Source organism: Pelodiscus sinensis, chromosome 5 (assembly GCF_049634645.1).
Source record: "Pelodiscus sinensis isolate JC-2024 chromosome 5, ASM4963464v1, whole genome shotgun sequence".
Taxonomy (NCBI): domain Eukaryota; kingdom Metazoa; phylum Chordata; order Testudines; family Trionychidae; genus Pelodiscus; species Pelodiscus sinensis.
The window spans coordinates 78,282,100-78,306,580 of NC_134715.1; the positions used below are offsets into that span (position 1 = coordinate 78,282,100).

Sequence of the window (24,481 nt, forward strand, 5' to 3'; positions counted from 1 at the left end):
CATATCTAATTCACTAGTGTAACCAAAAGGCATTAACCAACTGGGGTGGTTTGGTACTCTACATGAAATGAGTTAGCAATGTCAATCTGGCTCCTGTGGGTATTCACTTCTTAAAGCTGCTACCATTACCACTTGAGGGTACCTCAGAAGAAAAGCCAAGGAGAAGGGCATTGGAATGAATAAACATGAAAAATGAACTATCATCATTAATGATCCCTCCATGCGAAAGATGAGAAACATTGGCAAGTCAGGGAGGCAAAGTCAGTATAAAGAGAAGACTCCATTTTTGAATGCTAAGAAATAATTAATTAAAAGACCGGACACGGCAATGTGTTAAATACATACTGTGAGATTAAAAATAAGTGGTCAAATCCATTGTGGCTGCTTTGCTCTAGTTCAGTGGTCTCCAACCTTTTTACACTGAAGATCACTTTTTAAATCTCAGAACAGGCGAAGATTACTGCCCCGCCCCTTCCTTGAAGCCCCGCCCTCTCTAGTCTCCTCCTGTCCATCACTTGCCATCCCCAGCCCGTACTTACACACTCTGATAAAGAGTTTATTTGTAAATTATGCGATATATAAAATTAAAATCACGTGTTTATAGTTATGAAATAAATGGTCTATTTTTTATTCATGCCATTTAAATCTAAAATGAAGCAATCTATAATTAAATATATAATTATACATTTTGTGGGTACAGAGTTCTGTGGCTGGGGGCAGGGGAAAGGGAACAGGGTGCTGGGAGGGCAGGGGACAGGGTTCTGCAGCAGGGGACAGAGTGCCAATGGGGACAGGTTTCTGTAGCTGGGGACAAGGGAATGGGGACAGAGTTCGGGGAGTGGAGAGGGGAATGGGGACAGAGTTCTGTAGCTGGGGACAGAGGAGTGGGGACAGAGTTGGGGGAGTGGGGATGGGAGTGGGGACAGAGTTCTGTAGCTGGGGTTAGGGGAGTGTGGTCAGGGTGCCAGTGGCAGCAGCGAGTCCCCTGCATTTGCCTCCTCCCAGGCTTCTACATCCTTCCCCCGCCGAGGGAAGCCAGCATATGCCTCCTCCGGGCCCGACTGCCGCAGCGCAGGGAAACCCCCGTGCGTGCCTGCCACGGGGCCAAACCCCTGCAGGAGCCTGCCCCAGGGGCAACCCCTCCCCCCACTGCGGGTGCTTGCCCTGGAGCCAAACCCCCCTTCCAAGGCACGGTACGGCACGGCACGGCCCAGCCCATCCCCTCTCTTCCCGCAGCGTGGCCAACCCTTGCGGGCACCTGCCCCAGGGCCAAACCCCCCTCCCATGGTGTGGCCCAGCCAATCCCTTCCCCTCCCAAAGCACGGCCAAACTCCAGGGCCGACCCCCTCCACAGCGCAGGGAAACCCCTGCGCTCAATTCACCCCTCCGGCGCCGGCGGCACAGGGAAGCCTCCGCACTCCTCCTCCAGGGCCGACGCCCCCTCCCCCAGCATGCAACAGAGCTGTGGGAAGCGAGCAGCCCGCGCACTTCCGGAACCCTCAGAAGTGACGCGGGCTTCACACAGGACTTCCGTCCACCCCGCGGGAAGCCGGCACTACACTAGAGGTAGGTAGTGGGGCTTCTTGGGGATGGGGGAAAAATGGGGATTAGGGGTGCCCAAACACTTCGCGATCGACTGGGCGAGGCCTTGTGATCGACCAGTCGATCGCGATCGACGGGTTGGTGACCACAGCTCTAGTTTATCAGCACAAAGCAACTGCAAACCCAAGTTAACTGGCTACTCAGAGGACAATCCTCAGGAGTTGTAGGACTAGGATAGCAAACTCCCACTCCTTTTTAAACCACCTTGTAATGAGTGATAGCTTGACAGACATTATATTTAAATAGAAACCAGCCAGTGCTTCATGGATTACAGGAACATGAAGGTGATTTAAAGTGACCTTCTGTACTCCCACTCCATGCCATGCTATGTACCAACAAGACAATTCCAAGAACCTTGCCTAATTTTTTTAAAATTAAAATATTTACTTCTCCGTTTTACAAAATACATCTTAGATAATAAAATCAAAACATATTTTAAAATCTAAATGTATTTTTACTAATGATAATGTTTACACTCTTTTAAGGGTAACTTTTCTCTACTTGGACAACAAAACAGATGAGACAAGTTTCACATGTATTCCTTTTTGGTTCCTAGATGTTTTCATTTTGAGATTCTCAAGAAGTAGCCAAATGAAACAATGTTTAAGTTGTAATAGGAAGTCCATTTGAATTTGTGGGGTTTTTTTTTTAAACATTATGGAAACATTTATATTCATCTTTGATTGTATACTGGCATAATTTTACATATTTGCATTTTAAGCCAACTATGACCTAGTTAAATGTTAAGCTATACAGAAGACTTATGAGACTGTGCATATACCTGATTCAATAGAGTATACAATTTCTGCATTTTTCCCTTTGTCTTTGTCTAATGCCGTCACTTGGAGTACCGCTGATCCAACAGCTGCTGACTCATATACCCGTCCTTCATAGGAAGAGCTGGTGAACCATGGTGCATGATCATTTGTGTCACTAACATTAATGACAATTCTAGCAAAGTTACGTTTCACAGGAACATCTTGATCTCGTACCTAAAAAAATGAACGTAATATTAGTAATTAGCACCAAGCTTTATTACTACAGCTACTAATCCAATTTCCCAGAGTTCATTATAAACAGTAGAACTATTAATAATTTATACCTCAATCCTTACCATTCAAATAACTTTACACTCTTTGAGTAGTCCCATTAAACACATGTAGAAATTTCTCCAATATCAGGAACTAAATGTACATTATCTTTTTCACAATACAGTTATAATGCTTTTAAACATATTTTCTAATGCAGAATAAAAGGTATGCTTGTTTACCATTACTGTAAGTATATGCTGGTGGATGGCCTCATGATCCAATTTTTCAGAAGTATAAAGAGAGCCTGTTCCAGGATCCAAACGAAATTTCTTGAGACTGACAGGATCAATGCTACTCTGCATTGTATAAATTAGTTTATTCTTCTCATCTCTGTCGGTGGCACTAACTTGCAAAATTTCTGTCTCTGGCACTGTGTCCTCAGGTATAATTACTTCATATTTTGAGGTGGAAAACTGAGGCCTGTGGTTATTTGTGTCTATCACTTTGATATATACCTGAAATAACACAATAGAAAAAAAGATTATGTTGATAAACATTGGTGAAAATACAGAAGAAAACAGGACACTGGGGAATTAGGAGGGGGGAAAAAAGACAAAATAAAGCCAGAAGTCTAGAAAGTTAAAAATCTTTAAGAAAAAGTCTGTTAAATGGAAACTATTCATGTCCATTGCACAATGAAAATAATGTTTACTTATTCTACAGAAGTGTCAGAGGGGTAGCTATATTAGTCTGTAACTTTGAAAACAGCAAGTAGTATACTGTGGCAACCTTAGAGACTAACAAAGGTACAGGATCTGTGGTTCTTTGATATGTTGTACTCAATGTGGATCACACTGTAGGAGTTTACATGTCCTACTGGGAGAATCCCAGCAGGGAAACTATAGGCAGATTCCACCCTCTTTGCACTACCAGAGCAATGCAATGCAAAGGATACAGAGTAGAATACAGTATCTGACTCAAGGTATCTAAAAACACTGTGCAAAGTAATGAGTTATAGATCAGCAGTACTGTGATTGAGTAAGCAAATATAATAGCTCAACATTCATTCCCACAGCTAACTACCTTCTTGTGACTGTTGTTTTTCACATCCATTCCATTTAAGTGTGTGTACACCTACACGTGTGGTCGGAGATATTTACATTAGCAGTATCTGTATATATAAGTATTGGCCATAGCATCCCCTGGAATACCCTGCACATGTGTTGGTATATCATGTGCTGCCATTTCTACGTCCTCTCATTTCCTTCTTGCTGGCAATTGCAACAGAGAGGAAGGAGGATGGGCAATGGAATGGGCATGAGCAACATTTCAAAGTACTGTTACAAAAAAGTAGGTAATTATTTTTCTTCTTCAGGTGCTTGCTTATGTTGATTCCATTCTAGATGGCTCACAAGAGGCATCCAAAGAGGTGGTCTCAAAGTTCATGATCACACAGTTTGCAGCACTGTCTTGCCAAAGCCAGCACTGTCTCAAGCTTGCTGGGTAAATGGAGGAGACATGAATGTATGGACAGATGACCAGGCAGTTACCTCACATATCTGGACTGGAATCTGCCCCAGGAAAGCTGCTGATGAAACCTATGCCCTAGTCGAGTGTGGCATCACGATTGCCAGTGGAGGCACATATGCTAGCTCAGGGCAATGTCAGATGCAGGCAGTAGTCCAAGAAGATATATTTTAAGCAGGCACTGGATGACTCTTCATTCTATCTGCCACCGCAACAAAAAATCGTGTTGACTTATAGAATGGCTTTGTCCTATCTATGACAAAGGCAAGCATCCTCCCCTGCAGTAAGCACTCTGATCTCAGACATCCTGAGGGCAGACATTTCTGCAACCAGGAACAAAACCTTCCAAGAGGGAAGTAAGCCACGGGCTTGAAAGGAGATTCCCACAAACCTCAAAAGCACAAGTTTCAGGTCCCAGGGAGGGACAGCATCCCAGACATGCGGGTACACATGCTCCAGATCTTTCAAAACCTGGGCTGGCACACCATGAGTAAAGACTGATCTCCCTTGGAATGCAAGGTGGAAAGCCAAAACAGCAGCTAGATGGAACCCAACTGATGACAGGAACAAACATTGGAGTATGAGATCCAGAAGATAATCCAACATCTTCAGCAGCAATCCCTGCTCAATTTTGTTAGGTCATTCCATTGTCTAGCACATGAACCTTTTCCACTTAACCAGGTAAGGCACTCTGCTGGAGGGGTTTTTGTTGCCCAAAAAGACCCACTGAATACAGGCCGAGCATTCCTATTTATCTGTATTTAGTCAAGAGGTAGCTATGCTGTCAAATGTAGTGCCATCAGCAAGGGCGGATGAGAGTTTTGCGGGGTCCAGGGCAGAACAATTTAGCGGGGCCCCCCTTTGGAGAAAAAATAGAAAAAAGGCATCAAATGCACAAATTGATGACTATTTTCATATTAAATATGAATTGGGTAAATTCGATAGAAACTTAATTTAGTTGGACGTTTTTTATTTTAATTATATTGTAAGTCATTCTTAAACAAAATTTTGCATTAATAATTAAACATTTTCATTTGTATTTAAGTCTATTATAACTGTCTAGCTCTTTTGGCAGCACATTCTTCAATTATATCATTAAAGTCCATTTCTTTACACAGGTCATTTTCAATCGATATAATCGAAAGACCTACAAAACGCTCCTGACTCATAGTAGACCTTAAGTAATTCTTTATTAGTTTCAATTTAGAGAAACTTCTCTCTGCCGAAGCTACTGTCACTGGACTAGTTAGAAGTATCCTAAGAGTGATATAGATATTAGGATATATGTCTTCCATATTGTTCGAACAAATTATTTTCAAACAATCATGAACTGTAATACAACTGTCTGGAATAATTCTACAAAAGTTCTGCAACTCTTCGTAAAGATCTAAACCTTCAATGTCACAGGAGTCACCATCTTGTAGATTGACATGAAGATCCATACGAAGTTTTTTTAGTGTGTCCTTATCCATTTCTTTGATGCTTTTCATATCATGTAGAAAACCAAATATGTTTTTGTGATTTGCGTACAACTCGAATAGTTTCTTCATAGAAACAAGAGCAGAATCAACAATTATCAAAAAGTAGTTTATTCGGTATGATTCCTCTGTGTTTTCAATAGGTTCGTCATTTCCCTCATATGAAAACTTATTTGTTTTATTTGTTAGACGTTTTTCCTGAAATGTTGGATTGATGTTCAATTCATCACACATCTCTTTGGCTGTAGTTAATGCACTTTGGAATCCTGAAGATCTGTATTCCTCCAAATATGATACAAGATACTTTAAATGATTTAAAGCAATATCCATTTCTATATTTGTCTTCTGCAGAATTTTGCTGGTAGTATTTACTTTAAGTAATACATCATACCAAACAACAGGGCTGGTTAAAAATTCATATGTTCTTAGATGCTGTCTGACAGCAAGTACTTCACATTTAAGTTTGTGATCCGTTACCGTATTGAAAAGTGCACTTAAAGCATTGTCCAATCCAGTTGTTTGAAATCGAATTGCTTTAACGCTTTCAATACGGCACTCCCATCTAGTTTCCGAAAGTGGTTTTGGTGAAAGTAGAGGAGCATGTCTTTTAAATACATCCCATCTTGCTGTTGACACCGCAAAAATTGTGTAAACCCTTTGTATTATCCCAAAAAATGTCACCGCTTGCGTGGACGATTTTGCAATATCTCCCAACACTAAATTCAAATTGTGACAAGCACAGGGTACATAAAAGGCTCTTCGATTTTCTTGTAAAATTAAAGCCTGCACTCCTACATTTTTACCCTTCATATTAGCCCCATTGTCATAAGTTTGTCCTCGACAGTCCTTTAAATCTAATCCTACATCTTGGAGTTCATTTTTTAACCTTTCTGCTAACCCTCTTCCTGTTGTATCATCAACAACTAAAAAATTGATAAACTTTTCATCTATTTTAAAATGTTGATTTTCTATATTCACAAATCGGAGTATCATCGATAACTGTTCTTGGTGACTGACGCCAGGAGTACAATCTAATATTATCGAATAATATTTTGCCTGTTTTACTTCATCAATTATGTGTTTCTTAACTATTTCAGATATTGATATAATTAATTCATTTTGAATTAAATGACAAAAAATGGTTTTGAGTATCCTTTTCTGTAAAATGGTATACGTGTTCTGCCATCACTGGGTCGAATTTAGGTAATAATTCAATTATTCCCAAAAAATTTCCATTATGGGATTGAAAAAGTTTTTCAGTTTTTCCTCTGAATGATAAATTTTGACTCGCCATAAATATAATTATTTCAACTATATGTTTGAAAACTGCAACAAGTCTTTGTTTCTCTTTTTCTATCATGCTTTGCGTCATCTTATCGATAGTTACTTTATTCTTCAAACGTTTTTGTAGATCTGTCCATTTAATCATTCCTTCACGATGATTCTGTGAATTTTCATGCTCTTTTAATCTTTCAGCCAAATGTTTCCAGTCATTGAAACCGCCAGTGACAAGGGCAATTGGAATTGGTGCAAACAATTTGCAGCTAAAGCAGTACACAGTATCTTCAAGTAAAGAATAAACTAACCACCTTCTTTCCATCATTTCTCCATTGTTTAATAATCTGGAGTAATGATTTGCTGAAAAAGATCTGTTTTGTTCATCTCTAGGAAATTTAAAACTTTTTATTTGTACGGGTCCTTGCTCAGCAATAAACAACCTGACTATCAGTTAGAATAGTTGGCCATTTTGCAGGGTCAGTTAAGCTACTTTTCGGGGCACATTCTAACTCACTATTATCTTCTTCTGATGAAAGCTCTTCTGAATACTTGGAATCAATTTTGGCAAGATCTTTGCTACTAATGTTGACTTCAGCTATTGCGGATTCTTCTAAAAAAAGTGGATGATTTTGCTTTAGTTTGTCTAATAACCTTGATGTTATTGCAGTTAATGGGTCATCTGGCAGATCTGGTGCCATTAAAGACGAAGTGAATGTTGATGTTAATGGCAGATTATGTTCTGTTGTCGCAACTGAAGTTGGAGTAAATGTGGATAATTCCACAGAATCTACTTCTACTGGATCTGAACGTGATGACAGTGACGATGACTGGGACTGTTGTGGTTCTTCATCTAATTTGTTTGTCTTTTGAACAAATTTTTCCATAGTACCTTTTAGACTGAGATTACATTCTTCAAGTTTTCTTTTCTTCTTTAATTTTTGGCTTCCTGACAAATATTTTCTACCTGCATCTCTCGCTCAGCTAGTCATTTTATAATTTGGGGTTGTTGGCAAATTTACACTTATAAAATTTTTATTTATCTGTAAAAAATGGAGTGAGTGACATGGGGCATGCGCCACGAACACAACCGACTGGTGGTAGTGTATGTGCAAATCAGTTTCAATTTGTCACACGTTGCGTATTCACATTACTTCATTACACATGTTTCACATATCAATGTTAAATGTTCATTATTAAAAAAACTAGCCAATAGCGCTTTTCAGGTCTCTCCTCCATGTCTGTCTCTCCTCCTGCCTCTCTCTATCTTTCTCTTCTCCTCCTGCCTCACTCTCTCTTCTCCTCCTCCTCCTGTCTCACTCTCTTTTTCTCCTCTTCTGCCTCACTCTCTCTCTTCTTCTCCTCCTGCCTCACTCTCCTTTTCTCTTCTCCTCCTCCTGTCTCACTCTCCTTCTGCCTCACTCTCCTTTTCTCCTCTTCTGCCTCACTCTCTTCTCCTCCTCCTCCTGCCTCACTCTCTTCTTTCTTCTCCTCCTCCTGCCTCACTCTCCTTTTCTCCTCTTCTCCTCCTGCCTCACTCTCCTTCTGCCTCACTCTCTTCTTTCTTCTTCTCCTCCTGCCTCACTCACTCTCTTCTTCTCCTCCTGCCTCACTCACTCTCTTCTCCTCCTGCCTCACTCTCCTTCTTCCTCACTCTCTCTTTTCTTCTTCTCCTCCTGCCTCCTCCTCCACTGACAGAGCCCAAATGGCGGTTTGCACCAGCTGAGCGGTGCAGAGCCGAGTGCCAGGGCGGGAGGTGAAGGGGGCGGGGCAGTGACTTACGCGGCTAAGGGGCAGGACCTAGAGCTTCTATCACGCGGTTTGCTTCTGCCATGGCCCTCAGCTGCGATCTGTGCTGCGCAGCCGTGACGTCATGCGGGAGCAAGCGGCGCCGGTGCAAACCGCTGTTTGGGCTACGCTGGAGTAAGCGGCCGTTTCAGCCCGGCGCGGGGCCTACTGGAGCGCGGGGCCCGGGGCAGCAGCCCCGCTCGCCGTGCCCTATATCCGCCGCTGGCCATCAGGTTTAGGTGTACAAAGCTGCTATGGTTCTGGGACAGTAGACTGGCCAAAGGGACAGCTGCAGAGGGGTGGCTACCAAATAGTCTAGCAGCATGCTGAACCAGTGCTGGTGCGGCCACAGTGGGGATATTAGAATAACCTTCACCCTGTGCTGTCTGATCTTCACTCGTACTCTGTGAGCACAGGATGAAAAATGTGTCTGACAGGGAACCCCAATCCTCCCTCCCCCAACTGAGCAGAACACTGGTACTTCCTGTTTTGCCTGAACGCAAACGGGTCCACCTCTGGGGCATTGTACTGACCACCTGTGGATTATGTGACAACTTGTGACAAGACAAGAAGGTCCTGCTGAGGCGATTTGCATATGTTCATATGGTAATTGTTCTTCAGGACCTGCCTACACTACCTTGCCCTTAAGGTGTAGTTAGAGAACCTGGCAGGCAAACCATTTGGAGCTCCCTGACATGGATACATAGGGCCAGAGTGTCCCAGAGACAATGGCCTTATGTGATGAGTTCACCCAGCTGGGCAACCCAGCCCAAGTCTGAAGCATCGGAGAGCAGACATAGGGGCAGGGTCGAAGTGGCAGCCGGTTGGGGGTGGAAGAAGGAGGAAGGCTGCCAGCTCCCAGCCTGCATCAACTTACTGACTCCCAGCATGCAAGCTGCTGCCATTCCCCTATTTTCCCCTTCCACCCACCCACCCCATGTGGGCTGGGAGCCAGCAGCCCTGCGGGCCAGAGCAGCCCTTTGCTGGTGGGAGGACATGAGCTGCTCCCGGCACTGATTAACCATTACCTAGTAACTATCATCCAGTTAAGGTGACATTTGCTGAGTAACCAGTTGCCCATTCACATCCCTAGTGTCAGCAGCATTGCTGGAAGCTTTTGATGCCTAGGCTAGGGGTTGGCAACCTTTCTGAAGCCATGTGCTAAGATTTAACCCTCTTGCCCTGTGCTGCGCCACTCTCCTGGGAGGGGGGAGCAATTCCACCGCACGTCCCACTTGGTCTCCCGCCTTGGGCTCCACTCCGACTTTTCCTGTGGGGAGGTGAGGAGCAGCGTGCGTGTGCTTCCCTGGAAGCTGGATGTCCCTGGAAGCTTGGGGTCCCCCTGCCAGGAAGACAGCGCCAGTTCCTATTTTGTGGGGGGTGTGATGCTGGATAGCCAACATGGGCTGGGATCAGGGTGGAAAGGGGGGGTTCAGGAAATAGGCGAGGTGGGGGGTGGGTGGGTGACCCAGAGGTGTCCAGTCCTGCTGGGAGTGGGGTCCCATAGAAGTACACTCCGTGGAGCCCTTGCTTTCCTGCCAGGGACCCAGGAGCCAATGCGGCTTTGGGGCAGGGGGACGCCCCCGTGTGTTTCCTCTCCCCTCTGCCGGTGCCCAGCCCCGGGGCTGCTACCTGGGCTGCACTCAGCCTCTAGCGCAATAGTTCTCAAATTTTTTGGTCCATGGACCAAAACTTTACATGGACCACCATTTGCTAATTGAAACTTGCCATTAATTACATAATTATGCACGAGCTCATTTTGCTAGTGCTGCTGCTAGGGAGACTGTTTTAATTTAAATTATTAAACAGATTAAGCGTTTTAACTGTCTCATGTTAGTTTATCAAACAATTTTAAATAAAGTAAAGTATTAATTGATGTTCAACACAAAAGGTTTCAATGTTTTCTTTATTTATGGTGGGAGGGACTATCAGTTGGGGACCACACAAGTGAGGAGCAAAAAACTACTCCAAAAGCCTCCAACCCTCTCTGCCTGACTCTATCACACACCCATCCCCAATTCCCCCATTATCTCCGCACCCCAGCCCCTGCTTTTCCCACTCCCACACCTCTCCCATGGGAGTGAGGGTCCCCAGCTCGGCATGGGGTCCCTGTGCCATCTGGTGGACGGGGAGCCGAGGCAATTCTCGGGGATATCGGGGCAGACGCAAGTTGGGGCTCTCTCAATTTTTCTGGGTCCTAAGTCGATATGACACTTGTCCTTCATATGTGATTCCGTCAAACACTTGAGGCTACTGCTTTGGGGGTTGAAACCTGGAGACTGGGTCGTGCCTCGCCTTGTAAGAAGTCCACAATAAGACTCTCTACCTTAACTACTACTTTACACTAATTACTATAAGCAAACTATTTACAAGGCCCAAAGATTTGAAGTTAGAAGAGACAAAACCACTAGCTTTTGCTATGGAAGAGACTGGAAGGGACCTCGAGAGGTCATCAAGTCCAATCCCCTGCCCTCATGGCAGGACCCAATACTGTCTAGACCATTGGTCTCCAACCTTTTTACACCCAAGATCACTTTTCAAATGACAGAACAAGCCAAGATCTACTACCCCGCCCTTTCCTTGAAGCCCTACCCTCTCTATTCTTTTCCTCTCCTTCACTTGCTATCCCCAACCTTTATACTGCTTTTTTCTCCCAATTTTTCCGTAGGAAGAGGTTTTTCCAACATTTGGCCTGTCTAGACTGGACCAAATGTCGGAAAAAACTCCTTCTTTTGGAAGCCCCCTTATTCCTCATGGAAAGAGGAATATAGGGGTGACCAAAAGAGCATGTTTGTTCTTCCACTAAAAAAAAGCAGAAGAATAAATGCATCCCTGGATGCAGAAGAGTTTTTCTGGGATATCTCCAGAATCCTGGAAAACTCCCGCAGTCTAGCCGTACCCTTGCTGGGTTGAGACAGGATATGTAGGCTCTGGGGTGGGAATGAGGGGTTTGGGTGTGGGAAGGGGTGAGAGGTGCAAGCTCTGGGAGGAAATCTGGATGCAGGAGGAGATGGAGAAGGGGATGCTGGCTCGGGGAGGGGGCTCCAGGCTGAGCAGTATTGGGGTCAGATGTAGGGTTGGGGTACTAAGCAAGCCACAGGCTTGTGGATGTGAGGGTTCAGAAATTTGGTTGGAGTATGTGAGGGGCTCAGGGCAGGGGGTTCCAGTGTATGATAGGCTCAGATCTAGGGTCTGGGGGAAGAGGGAGTGCAGGACTGTTCTGATGCTGTGGCCAGATGGGGGCTTGGCCCCAATTGGAGGTTTGTTGGCCAGGCTTCACTTTAATAAAATTCTATGTCAAACACAGAAAGTTTCTGCATTGTCTTTATAAGAAGGGCAGGGAACCTGTTTTGAGTCAGGGGTCACTGACCCACAGAAAAGTCAGTTGGGGGCCACACAAGCAAGATGCAAAAAACCCCCTCCTCCAACCCCCCCCCCCCCCCCAAGCTTAGCTAATGTGGCCCAAACTGTGCTGGTCAGAGCATGGGACATGGTACTGGGGAAGGGTGCTAGTGGGTGCTGGGACAGGGTATTAGTGGGGGCAGGGCTCTGTGGCTGGAGGAAGGGGAAAGGGAACAGGGTGCCGGGAGGGCAGGTGACAGGGTTCTGTGGCAGGAGACAGGGTGCCAGTGGGGGCAGAGAGTCCCCTGCACCAGCCTCCTCCCAGGATTCTCTCCCCCCCATTGCAGAGGAGGGAGGCCCTGTTGCATGCCTCCTCAGGGCCCAACCCTCCACCTCCCATGGAGCAGAGAAGCCCCGTCGTGCGCCCCCCCCCCCCTCAGGACTTCTCCCCCATCCCCCACAGAGGAGGGAAGCTCCGGCACACCCTCCCTCCCCCGGACTCCGAACCCCTCTCCCTCCTCTCCTGCAGAGGAAGAAAGCCCCTGGCGTGTGCCTCCCCCCAGGACTCCTCTCCCATCCCCCACAGAGGAGGGAAGCCCCAGCATGCACCTCCCACTGGGACTCCTTCCCTCTCCCCCACAGAGGATGGAAGCCCCAGAGTGCATATTCCCCCGGGACTCCTACCTCCTCCCCCCATGCAGCAAGTCCCCGACACACCACAGACCTGGAGGAGGGGAGCAGGTAGCGCACTTCCAGAAACCCTGGAAGTGGCGCACAGCTGCCGGACTTCTGTCCACCCTGCAGGAAGTCGGCACTACCTCCATTGTCGCTGGAGGTAGACAGTGGGGCTTCTTGGGGGTGGGGAGAATTGCGGAGGCCCTGAACGCCTCCCGATTGACTGGTCTATCCCTCCTGATTGATCAGTCAATCGTGATCGATGGGTTGGTGACCATGGGTATAGACCATCCCTGATAGATATTTAATAACCTACTCCTAAATCTCTCTCGAGATGGAGATTCCATAACCTCCTATGGCAATTATTAAAGTGTTTAACCACCCTGACAGTTAGGAACTTTTTCCTAATGTCCAACCTAAACCTCCGTTGCTGCAGTTTGAGCCCATTGCTTCTTGTTCTATCCTCACAGGCTAGGAAGAACAAGTTTTCTCCCTCCTCCTTGTGACATCCTTTTAGATACCTGAAAACAGCTATCATGTCCCCTCTCAATTTTCTCTTTTCCAAACTAAACAAATCCAATTCTTTCAGTCTTTTTTCATAGGTCATGTTATCTAGATCTTTAATCATTCTTGTTGCTTTTCTCTGGACCTTCTCCAGTTTCTCCACATCTTTCTTGAAATGTGGTGTCCAGAACTGGACACAATATTCCAACTGAGGCCTAATCAGTGCAGAGTAGAGAGGAAGAATGACTTCTCGTGCATTGCTCACAACACACCTGTTAATGAATCCTAGAATCATGTTTCCTTTTTTTGCAACAGCGTCACACTGTTGACTCATATTTAGCTTGTGGTCCACTATAACCCCTAGATCTCTTTCTGCCGTACCCCTTCCTAGACAGTCACTTCTCATTCTGTATGTGTGAAACTGATTGTTCCTTCCTAAGTGAAACACTTTGCATTTGTCCTTATTAAACTTCATCCTGTTTACCTCAGACCATTTCTCCAAATTGTCCAAATCATTTTGAATTATGACCCTGTCTTCCAAAGCAGTTGCAACCCCTCCCAGCTTGGTATCATCTGCAAACTTAATAAGCTCTCTATGCCGATATTTAAATCGTTGACGAAGATATTGAACAGAACGGTCCCAAAACAGAGCCCTGTGGAACCCCACTTGTTATACCTTTCCAGCAGGATTGTGAACCGTTAATAACTACTCTCTGAGAATGGTCATCCAGCTAGTTACGCACCCACCTTATAGTAGCCCCATCTAAGTTGTATTTGCCTAGTTTATTGATAAGAATATCATGCGAGACCATATCAAATGCCTTACTAAAGTCCAGGTATACCATTGCCCACCACTTCTCCCTTAACCACAAGACTTGTTATCTTATCAAAGAAAGCTATCACATTGGTTTGACATGATTTGTTCTTTACAAATCCATGCTCGCTGTTCCTTAACACCTTATTATCTTCCAAGTGTTTGCAGATGATTTCCTTAATTACTTGCTCCATTATCTTTCCTGGCACAGAAGTTAAACTGACTGGTCTGTAGTTTCCTGGGTTGTTCTTATATCCCTTTTTATAGATAGGCACTACATTTGCCCTTTTCCAGTCTTCTGGAATCTCTCCTGTCTTCCATGATTTTCCACAGATGATAGCTAAAGGCTCAGATACCTCCTCTATCAGCTCCTTGAGTATTCTAGGATACATTTCATCAGGCCCTGGTGATTTGCAGATATCTAACTTTTCTAAAGTGATTTTTAACTTGTTCTTTTTTTATTTTATCTTCTAAACCTACCCCCTTCCCATCATCATCTAATAAACCATTTTGTTAGTCTTTAAAGTGCTACATTGTCCTGTATTTTGTTTCAGCTACCCTAAACTAACACAGCTACATTTCTATCACCCCCTTCCCACTAGCATTCATTATGTTAGGCATTCCCTCATCAGACTTCTTGGTGAAGACCGAAACAAAGAAATCATTAAACATCTCTGCCATTTCCAAGTTTCCTGTTACTGTTTCTCCCTCCTTACTGAGCAATGGGCCTTACCCTGTCCTTGGTCTTCCTCTTGCATCTAATATATTTATAGAATGTCTTCTTGTTTCCCTTTATGCCTGTAGCTAGTTTGAGCTCATTTTGTGACTTTGCCTTTCTAATCTTGCCCCTGCATTCCTATATTGTTTGCCTATATTCAGCCTTTGTAACTTGTCCTAGTTTCCATTTTTTATATGACTCCTTTTTTATTTTTAGATCATGCAAGATCTCCTGGTTAAGCCAAGGCAGTCTTTTGCCATATTTTTCTATCTTTCTTACGCAGCGGAATAGCGTGCTTTTGAGCCCTTAAAATGTCCCTTTGAAAAACTGCCAACTCTCTTCAGTTGTTCCCCCCGCTCAGTCTTACCTCCCATGAGAACTTACCTACCAGCTCTCTGAACTTACCAAAATCTGCCTTCCTGAAACCCATTGTCCCTAATTTGCTGTTCTCCCTTCTATCATACCTTAGAATCACGAACTCTGATTTCATGATTGCTTTCACCCAGGCTGCCTTCCACTTTCAAATTCTCAATCAGTTCTTCCCTAAGATGGAATTAAGGGGATGGAGGGCTGTCAGCATCTGATAAACCAATGCATGAGTGCAGCACTCCAGGGAGCACCATCATTGATCCCACAGATACTGCAAAAAGGAAAAATCTCTGATGACAACATGTGTGGTCATGCACAGATTTAGAATAGATTCAACATGAGCAAGCACTCAAAGAACAACTGGTTTAGCTGAGAAAGGGGATGTTGAGCACAATATCAGGATTATCAACTTTAATTTCCCCTGGTACTACCAAATGATACAAGCAGAAGGGACCTCAGGATTAATACTGCACTAAAGGACAACTGTTTTTTTCAAGGAGGTTTCCCTTCACAGTGTACTACATCATTCATGTTGAATATGAGCTCAAGACTTAAAAGTAGGATTGAATACATCTGCTTGAATTTCACACACGAAAAGTCCTACCAACTAAACAACTGGCACATCAAAGAGACTCAGACACAGCGCTACAACACCTAAAATTTAGACACTCAGCCGCCTAATGGAATCCACAGCTCCAAGTTAGGTATACATGATTCTTATTTAATGCATGGGAAGAGTTAGGGAACAGTAGCCAAGAAGCTGAATGGGGAGCAGCTGAAAAACAGACAATAAAAAAGAATGAAGAGCGGGGTGTGGACTATAAACCACATACCACAGAAAGACTTAGGCCTCTCTGTAGCACTGTAATGAAAATGCTCTCTGCATTTGGTGTAGTTAATCCACCGCCCCGAGAGGCAGTACCTATGCTGACAGGAGAAGTTGTCTCTCCAACCTAGTGTTGCCTATACCAGAGGTTAGGGTCAGTACATCTCTGTTGCTCAGGCATGCAGGGATGTAGTTACAATGAAACAAGTCTAAATCTGGGCCAGTGGAAGGCATCTCCCCTCTGCCTGGGATTCCCAATTGTACTCTCCTGGAGTAATATGTGCAAGCTCTCCATTTTCATTTTAAAGAAACACAAGGAGAAGAACATGTCTGTTGTTACCGAATACCTTAGTGGTGAAAGGACTTATTCTATCATTGGAAGACAATAGATGCCTCATTTGCCTAATATGGAACAATGATTTAAATCGAGGTTTCCTGCCATCCAGGTGAATACCTTACCCAGTAGGCTTTATAAAGGTATCCTGCTGTGGGTTTCACTCCGTCTCTCCTGTTGAAGATACAGGCAGTCCCCGAGTTACGCGGATCCGACTTACATCGGATCCGCAGTTACGAACGGGGTTTGCTGCCCGTCTCCCTGGTCTGCTGAAGACAAGCAGACCAGGGAGGCGGGGAGCAAAGCCGGGGAGCACGCGGGCAGTGGACAGCCCAGACGCGCTGCGGCTGTCCCGCTGCCGGCATGTTCCGCGGCTTTGCTCCCCGTCTCCCTGGTCTGCTGGAGACCAACAGACCAGGGAGACGGGGAGCAAAGCAGAGCAAAGCCGCGGAGCACGTGGGTAGCGGACAGCCCAGACGCGCCGCGGCTGTCCCGCTGCCGGTGTGCTCCGCGGCTTTGCTCTGCTTTGCTCCCCGTCTCCCTGGTCTGCTGGAGACCAGCAGACTAGGGAAACCGGGAGCAAAGCCGCTGAGCACGCGGGCAGCAGGACAGCCGCAGCGCGTCTGGGCTGTCCCGCTGCCCCCGTGCTCCGCGGCTTTGCTCCGGACGCCTGTGGTACAGCAGCTGTGGCGCTGCCGGTTGGTCCCGTAGCGCCGCTCTGGGCGCTACTGGACCAACCCGGCAGCACCTCAGCTGCTCTGCCCCAGGTGTCCTGATTCAGCCACTGCTGGTCAGTTTCAGCAGTGGCTGAATCAGGACGCCTGGGGCAGAGCAGCTTGAGTGCTGCTGGGTTGGTCCAGTAGTGCCCAGAGCGGCGCTACTGGACCAACCCAGCAGCACCCAAGCTGCTCTGCCCCAGGCGTCCCCAAATCAGCCGCTGCTGAAACTGACCAGTGCTGACTACAGGAAGCCCGAGGCAGAGTTGCTCTGCCCCGGGCTTCCTGGAATCAGCCGCTGATCAGTTTCAGCAGCAGCTGACTTGGGGATGCCTAGGGTTCTTAAGTTGAATCTGTATGTAAGAACTGGCATCCAGATTCAGCCTGTTGAAACTGATCAGCGGCTGATTCCAGGAAGCCCGGGGCAGAGCAACTCTGCCTCGGGCTTCCTGTAGTCAGCCGCTGGTCAGTTTCAGCAGCGGCTGAATCTGGATGCCAGTTCCAACTTACATACAGATTCAACTTAAGAACAAACCTACAGTCCCTATCTTGTACGTAACCCGGGGACTGCCTGTATTCCACTATGTATAAATGAGCATTACAGCAGGGATCTGAACTTGGGTCTCCCAAGGGAATGCTGTAAACACTGAGCTATTAAGTCTGTCACTCTCATTTGCTCTTTCTCTGGACCAAAACATCAGTAAAGTCACAATTAAGCCCTAAAACTTAAGACTCACATTTTATATTTGACCTGGTCATGGAGTTGTAAAAACTAAACTGAAAGTTTTGGATGAACTTGTCCATTATTAAAGTTATTATTTTGTGTCTTCCTACTTCCATGGTGGCAATGTACAGTGTCTCTGGAAATGTAAAAACATAAAACTGAATAAAATTGTACGAGGAACAGATTTTTAAAGCTGTTTCAATTCAGTCTCTACCTAGCACTGAGAAGTTTTCACAAACAAGTTTCTTACAATACATTTTCAGATCCTAAAACCATATGCAAAAAAATTACAGGTGTAACTTTAAAAGCTATTTCAGAAAACACAGGCTTCTGGGTAAGCACAATACAAACTACAATCTGTATGATGCTATCTTAAAATGAAATACATAACAATAAATAGTGATATAAAGCAGAGAGTAGGTTACATATTATATTTAAAAGAAAATATTACAAAACTGCTTTGAATACACTAAATTAGTAGCTTGGAGGGAGAAGATGCAGATTACAGGAGCATACCATTAAAGTGCTAGCCTTATCACACTACTATCTACACACATATTTTCCACTCATGTCAATGAGATCTGTGCATGCAGATCTAGTGAGCAACAGATCTGGAATACAAAGATGAAAGCATTTTAATGTAGTATCACAAGTGACAACTAAATTGTGATAGGAAAATGCTCAGAAGAAAGAATATATGCATCATTGCCGCAACTAAAAGTACAGAATGAGAATATTTATCCATGAGAAAAAATAAATTTTTCACCTTTTGAACACATTACCCTTGTAAAATATAGACTAAAAATAATTTTTTTTTCTATTTTACTAGTTTACCTTTGTTTCCTATGTAGTTTAAGAAATATTTTATTAAATTCTTGATCATAAATAGTCTTTTAAAAGTTAAAGTTTTAAAAGCTTGTAAGATCAAGTAACCTTATTCTACTACTAAAAAAGCATTTCTGTGGAGCTGTGTGGTTACTGTATGAAAAATGAAGATGTAACCAATGCACAAAATTCTATCCTCCTTTCCCAAATTGACCCCAAAGAATAACAATATGTAAATTTTACATAAGCAAAATTCAAATATTCTGCTTCTAGAAAAGCAACAAGTAAATTGCTGTAATTAGCCTTGTCTATTATTTCTACTTACTGAAAATGGCAATACCAAGCACTGCAAATGGCTGTAGCAGTAAACAGTATTTTTCACTAAAATCAACTGAGTATTTCATGCATTTGTTCTTATTTTCCAAGCATAATATTTCCTATTTAAGGCCAAAACAATGTAATCCAAACGGATTAAGTACTTTGAATGAATTATTTTTTCAATGCTTTTCCTCTCCACCAATGTCAAACATCATTACATGAGTCCTGGAATTTGTTTATTCTCTTTGTGCATCATGCATTCAGCATTTTGCAGCATATGAAACTATAACAGCTTCATGCCCATTGCCTGGATATTTTTCAAACAAGCAATTTAAATAAAGTCATGAGAGAGTCAAATGTTCCACAGATGCTCATGGCTTACAGCCAGGCAAAGCCTTCTACTTTAGAAGTCAGATACAGTGACGAGGCTGTATATTTGTTTTGTTATTTTTCCACAGACAATTTGATAAAAGTTAAATTTAAGATTACTTTAGATACAACTACTCTTAATCAAACTGCTCTTTGTATTGAAGTGCTTAGTCAAAGTATTGTGAGTTAAAAGATGATCATGGAGGATTATTACACTTAATATTTCTGGACACACACAATATTCAGATTTACAAGTTAATTTATTTGTGTGTATCACAGTCTGCTTACTACTCATCAATCTCACAAAAATCCATCATAACTTCAGCATTTGAACAATAATCAGTGTTAACTAAAAATATAATGACTTAAGTGTACACTGGTTGTCATAAACAACTTTTATTTTCAGGGGAAACTAGGGGGCTCTGCCCCATGCTTGCTATGCTTGCCAACCCCCATCTCTCTAAAGGAAGGTGTCTGGTCAGGAGATAAGGTTAGGAGTGGGATGTGGGCAGGCTGTCTTGCCGGGGGGAAGGAGGCAGGAGATGCGGGATCTCGGTGGAGATGTGTGAAGGCATGGGCATGTGGGGTCTCAGCTTGGGGGTGAGTGGGATATAATAGGGTAGGTCTCCCAAGCGAATGCTGTAAACACTTGGGGGTGAGTGGCAGAGAGGGTATATAAGGAGGCTGGGGGAGCGGGGTCTTGGCAGAGGATGTGTGAGAGGGGGCGGGAGGTATGGGGTCTCGGCAGTGTGGTGAGGGAGTGGGCTGGAGCTCCACCCTCACCCCCCAACCCCCTCACTCACTGCCAGAACTCCAGAAAGGGATACAATAGTCTGGAAAGGTTAAGAGCCATTATCCTATACCATGTGTGAACTGCTTATGTTTAACAATCGGTCCCTCCTTGTATTTGGCTGTGATGCACTGGTCACCTTCCCCACACCCAAAGAAGAGCTCTGTGGAAGCCTGGAAGTTTGTCTGTGTCACTAACAGAAGTTTGTTCAATTAAAGATTTTTGCCCTTTACCTGGTGCTTAATTTCTGCTGTTTCTGGTGTGCTCTGCATCCCTGAGCCGACTCCATTTAGGCTGGCCCTGAGCTCTGTCCTGTATCTGTGGGTTCAAGTGGCTTCGGCCCTGCAGTGCAGCAGCCAACCTTAGCAGTCCAGGAGGTGGGCGGAGATCATGGCCACCATTAGCACCCAGCCTCAGTGCTTGGGCTGTGAGGAGCAGGGAGGCCAGCAGGGTGGAGGCAGCGGCAACCCAGAGGAGTGGCTAAGACAGCCCACAGCATGATGCTGAACAGGGGAGCCCAGCTGCAGCTAAGGCTGCAGCCCGCATGGGGCCCTGAGCATCTGAGCCCCCAGGAGCAGGCTGATCTTGGATCTGAGGGGTGACTGTGACGCTGAGCCCCAGGATGGGGTGATCTTGGATCTGGGGATGACGGAGCCTGAGTGACCTCCGTGAGCTGTTGAGTTTGAGCCCCTGTATACAGTCTTCTAATGTCTGTGGTGGCAGTCTAAAATGATCCCCCCGAGGGAGAGCGATGCAAGGGCCAGAGGAGCTGCCTGAAGGTGGAGACAGGGCAACACCAGTGACACGATGACATCACTCTGTCATCCCAACTGAAACACACACACACACACACACACACACACACACACACACACACACACACACAGAAAAAGAGAGAGAGATCAACATGTCTGTGAAATCAAACTGAAGATAAGGTGGGAAGACTCTGAGCTACACAGCTTTTCTTCATAAATCAAATATGGGGATGCTTTCCTGAAACAGAGGCTCTTAACTCTAGTCCTGTGGACTTTCTTACATAGACTGGTGCATTTGGGTTATACAGGGATTAGAGTGTATGAGAGAAGGCAGATGAATGAGTTCTGAAAGCTGATGTATGTAAAGTAAAGCCAGTGAACATTCTGTTCATGCACCACAAGTTTTATAGTTACACACTTAAATCCATAGCCACAGTCACGTGAGATTCTAACATAACAGCTCATGCTATGCCACCACAGAGGTAAGAGAAAGATAATGAAATGGAAGACTTTGCGCTCTCCTGCAAGAGAAACTGCAATCTCTGCTTCTGACATCTCTAGATAAGAAGAGAAAGGCCAGAGAGAGAAAGAGGTAGAAGAAAATCACAGGAAAAACAATCAGTGAATTTAGAGGGAAAAGAGACAAATTAATGACTTCCTTTCCAATTTTCCTGAGGGAGTTTGCTAAGTATTTACAAAATTTACCTTATTTTACAAAATGTAGAATAACAAACTCATTTAAACACAATGGTTGAGAATCTGTGTGCAATTATGAAGCATAGAACAAAATCATACAATCTGCAGCTGATGGAATGAATGGCCTTGGGGGCCATTAGCAGCATCATAATTTAAAGCAGTATTCAGGATTTCCGCTACAATCTCCTTTCCTTAGCCTCAGGAAGACTTAAATGCTTTTCAGCCACCTTCCCATCTGCATCCTCTTGAACTGGCCAACAGCCCAGGATGTGGAACAAAGTTTAATTGCAGTTTCCCTGGTGGCAGTGTAGACCCAGTGGGCCAGCTTACCCTTGCTATAGTCACTGCTTTGCAATATATTTGGCTTTATTATATTAACATGAGAACATAAGAATGGCCATACCAGATCAGACCAAAGGTCCATCTAGCTCAGTCCTGTCTTCCAACAGTGGCCAATGCTAGGTGCCCCGAAAGGGAATGAACAGAACAGGTTATCATTAGATGATCCCACGCCTGTTGCCCATTCCCAGTTTCTGACAAGCAAGCTATGAACACCAGTCCTACCAAATCTGGCTAATAGCATTAATGGACTTATTCACCATGAATTTATCTAGCTTTTTTATGAACCCTGTTAAAGTCCTAGCCTTCACAACATCCCATGGTAAGGAGTTCCACAGATTGGCTGTGTGTTGCATGAAATAGTACTTCCTTTTGTTTCAGCTGTAATGCAAGGAACCTACAGGTTTGAATCCTGTAAGACATTGCTTTAGCAGTTAAATGATGCTTAAGACCTGCAAACTTTGGCATAGATTAATTTAAGTAACTCATAAGTTATGAGGAACTGGAAGCATGATGTAATGGGAAGTCTTGGGCATACAACATCAACTGACCAGAGAACAGGAGGTGATACCAGGTTCTGGAAGGTTCTAGATGGAATATCCGAGCGCAAGTGTGCTATGGTAACTGACTGACATATATGATAATGGGTTGAAATCACAGATATACTAACCTGCAGGAAAGGGACACCTTAGCATTGGTAAGAGGAGGAAATGCAAATAAGGAGAAAAGGTAACCCCTATTAAATATACATTAGGCATGGTACTGTTAGCATAACATATTAGAAAAGTAGCATCCCAGGGCAGCAAAGGTAGAGATATAGACCTTGGGAGGGGCCAGAAAGGTGGCCACTGGTGAAAACGAGGAAGGTGACAGTAATGAGGAAAAGAAGCGCTAACACCCAGGTTGTTCTGCAAGGCTTGGTGCATGGATATTCTAATGTACTTTCTGTATTATCTCTGTATTACTTCTATCTACCTTGCTGAGTGTGTATATCTGTAAATAAATTATTTGTAAATATACACGTTCCTATAGTGCGAGTGTTGTACCTGTGCACATCAGGGTTCCTAAATATAAAATAACTGAAATAATAATTTGACTGGGCCTGTCTTTGGAATAAGACTTGTCAACCCTCAGGGTAATATATGGGAATCTTCAAATCAAACTACTGCAGCAACTCTTACATTCTCCCTCTAGAGGTAAGGGGTCCTAATCATTTTTTAATTTAATGCCTTGAAAAATCATCATACAGAACCTGCTTGCATGGCTTTTAATGAAGGAGGGGAAGTGCTGGCTCATAATACGCTGCCCTTTGCTTTGTGCTGCAGAACAACGATTCTGATTCCATACTGAAAGCTTTCAATCAACAGCTCTCAAGTGACTTTCATTTTTTTAATTTAATGCCTTGCTGAAACATTCACGGAAGTTGTTGATTTTTAAAAATTAATTCTTTTTTGGTAAGTGAATCATATACATAAGGTGACTTACACTTACTTTGACAATACTGTAATAATTTGAAAGCTGATCATTTAAATTGTACTTATCTATTTACACACAACCATTCCACTTCACTAACCAAAGACTGAAGCAGAATCAATATCATAATCCACTCCTTTTTCAGAACCTGTCCCTAATTTATACATACCATTATGTATGTCCAAAAAGAGAAGGGCTACAAGTTCTTCACTCACGAGTTCTTCTAACAAACACAATAGAAATCCATTACCTGGGTACTGACAGATCTGGTTCCATCCGTTGCCTCTATTGTCAAGTTGTAATTTGATTTCTGTTCTGCATCAAGAGGTCTAGCTACAATGATGGTTCCGGTGCCCTTGTCTACATCAAACCGGCTGTCATAGTTGCCACCTGGTTCAAGAAATTGAAAGAGACAAATGTTATAAAACACTGCAGTACTGTGCTTTTTCATGTACTTACACTGTGTTGTCTTAAGAGACTTAAATGGAGGTGGGGAAATAGTTCTGAAGGTATTTTAAAATCGTTGTTGGACTGGAAATGTATTGGCAGCAAAATATGCTGCCACTAGGACATTTAAGCTTGGGTTTGAGTTAATCCTTCATATGGCTTTGGACAGAGCTTCTTTGCTGGCTCATAGGATTGCATCCTGAGGGAAGATTTACCATCTTTCGAAATCTTGATTTAAAGATTGGGAGCCTTTCTAAAGATATGCTCCAGCTCCAACACTCAATACCGAGTGTTGCAAGAATTACTGCTTGAAATTATATGGCCTATGTGGGGCAGGAAGTACTTTCAGGCCTTAAAACCTAAAAAGTCCTGCAAGCTGTCCTAACCAAGAGGGCTATCACTACTAGGGTCTTTAAGGTCAAAGTAGAGGAAGTAATACCAAAAGATGAAAAAATCAGGGGAAAAAGCACAAAAACATAGTTCCTTGAAAGGCACTAAGCTCTTTTCTGAAACAAATTTGTTTGCTTATACAACTTCAAATTGCCCTAAGAAGATCAGTTCAATAACCATGTTGAAACAGCTCAGTAACAAACAGCAAATCATGTAAATGTTCAGTTGATCATAATGATATTTCCGATACTCTAAGCAGATTGCCCTGACAACATACTATCCATTAAGACAAAATGTTGTTAAGCAGTGACAAATACTGGCCATTAACATCAATTGGTTTAGACTTTTAGATAAAC

General features: G+C 44.0%; 1 protein-coding gene across 5 annotated transcripts in view; it reads right to left on the minus strand.

Annotated features, from left to right (window-relative positions):
- Window positions 1-24,481, minus strand: part of FAT1 (FAT atypical cadherin 1) — a 164,082-nt gene that overhangs the window by 42,619 nt on the left and 96,982 nt on the right. For all 5 annotated transcript variants that reach the window (XM_006128452.4, XM_006128448.2, XM_075930342.1 and 2 more), the window contains exons 7-9: window positions 23,539-23,678; window positions 2,873-3,148; window positions 2,384-2,594 (exon numbers count right to left, since the gene is read on the minus strand). In XM_006128452.4, coding sequence (XP_006128514.2) covers window positions 2,384-2,594; window positions 2,873-3,148; window positions 23,539-23,678 — 627 coding nt within the window. The remainder of the gene's footprint in view (window positions 1-2,383; window positions 2,595-2,872; window positions 3,149-23,538; window positions 23,679-24,481) is intronic.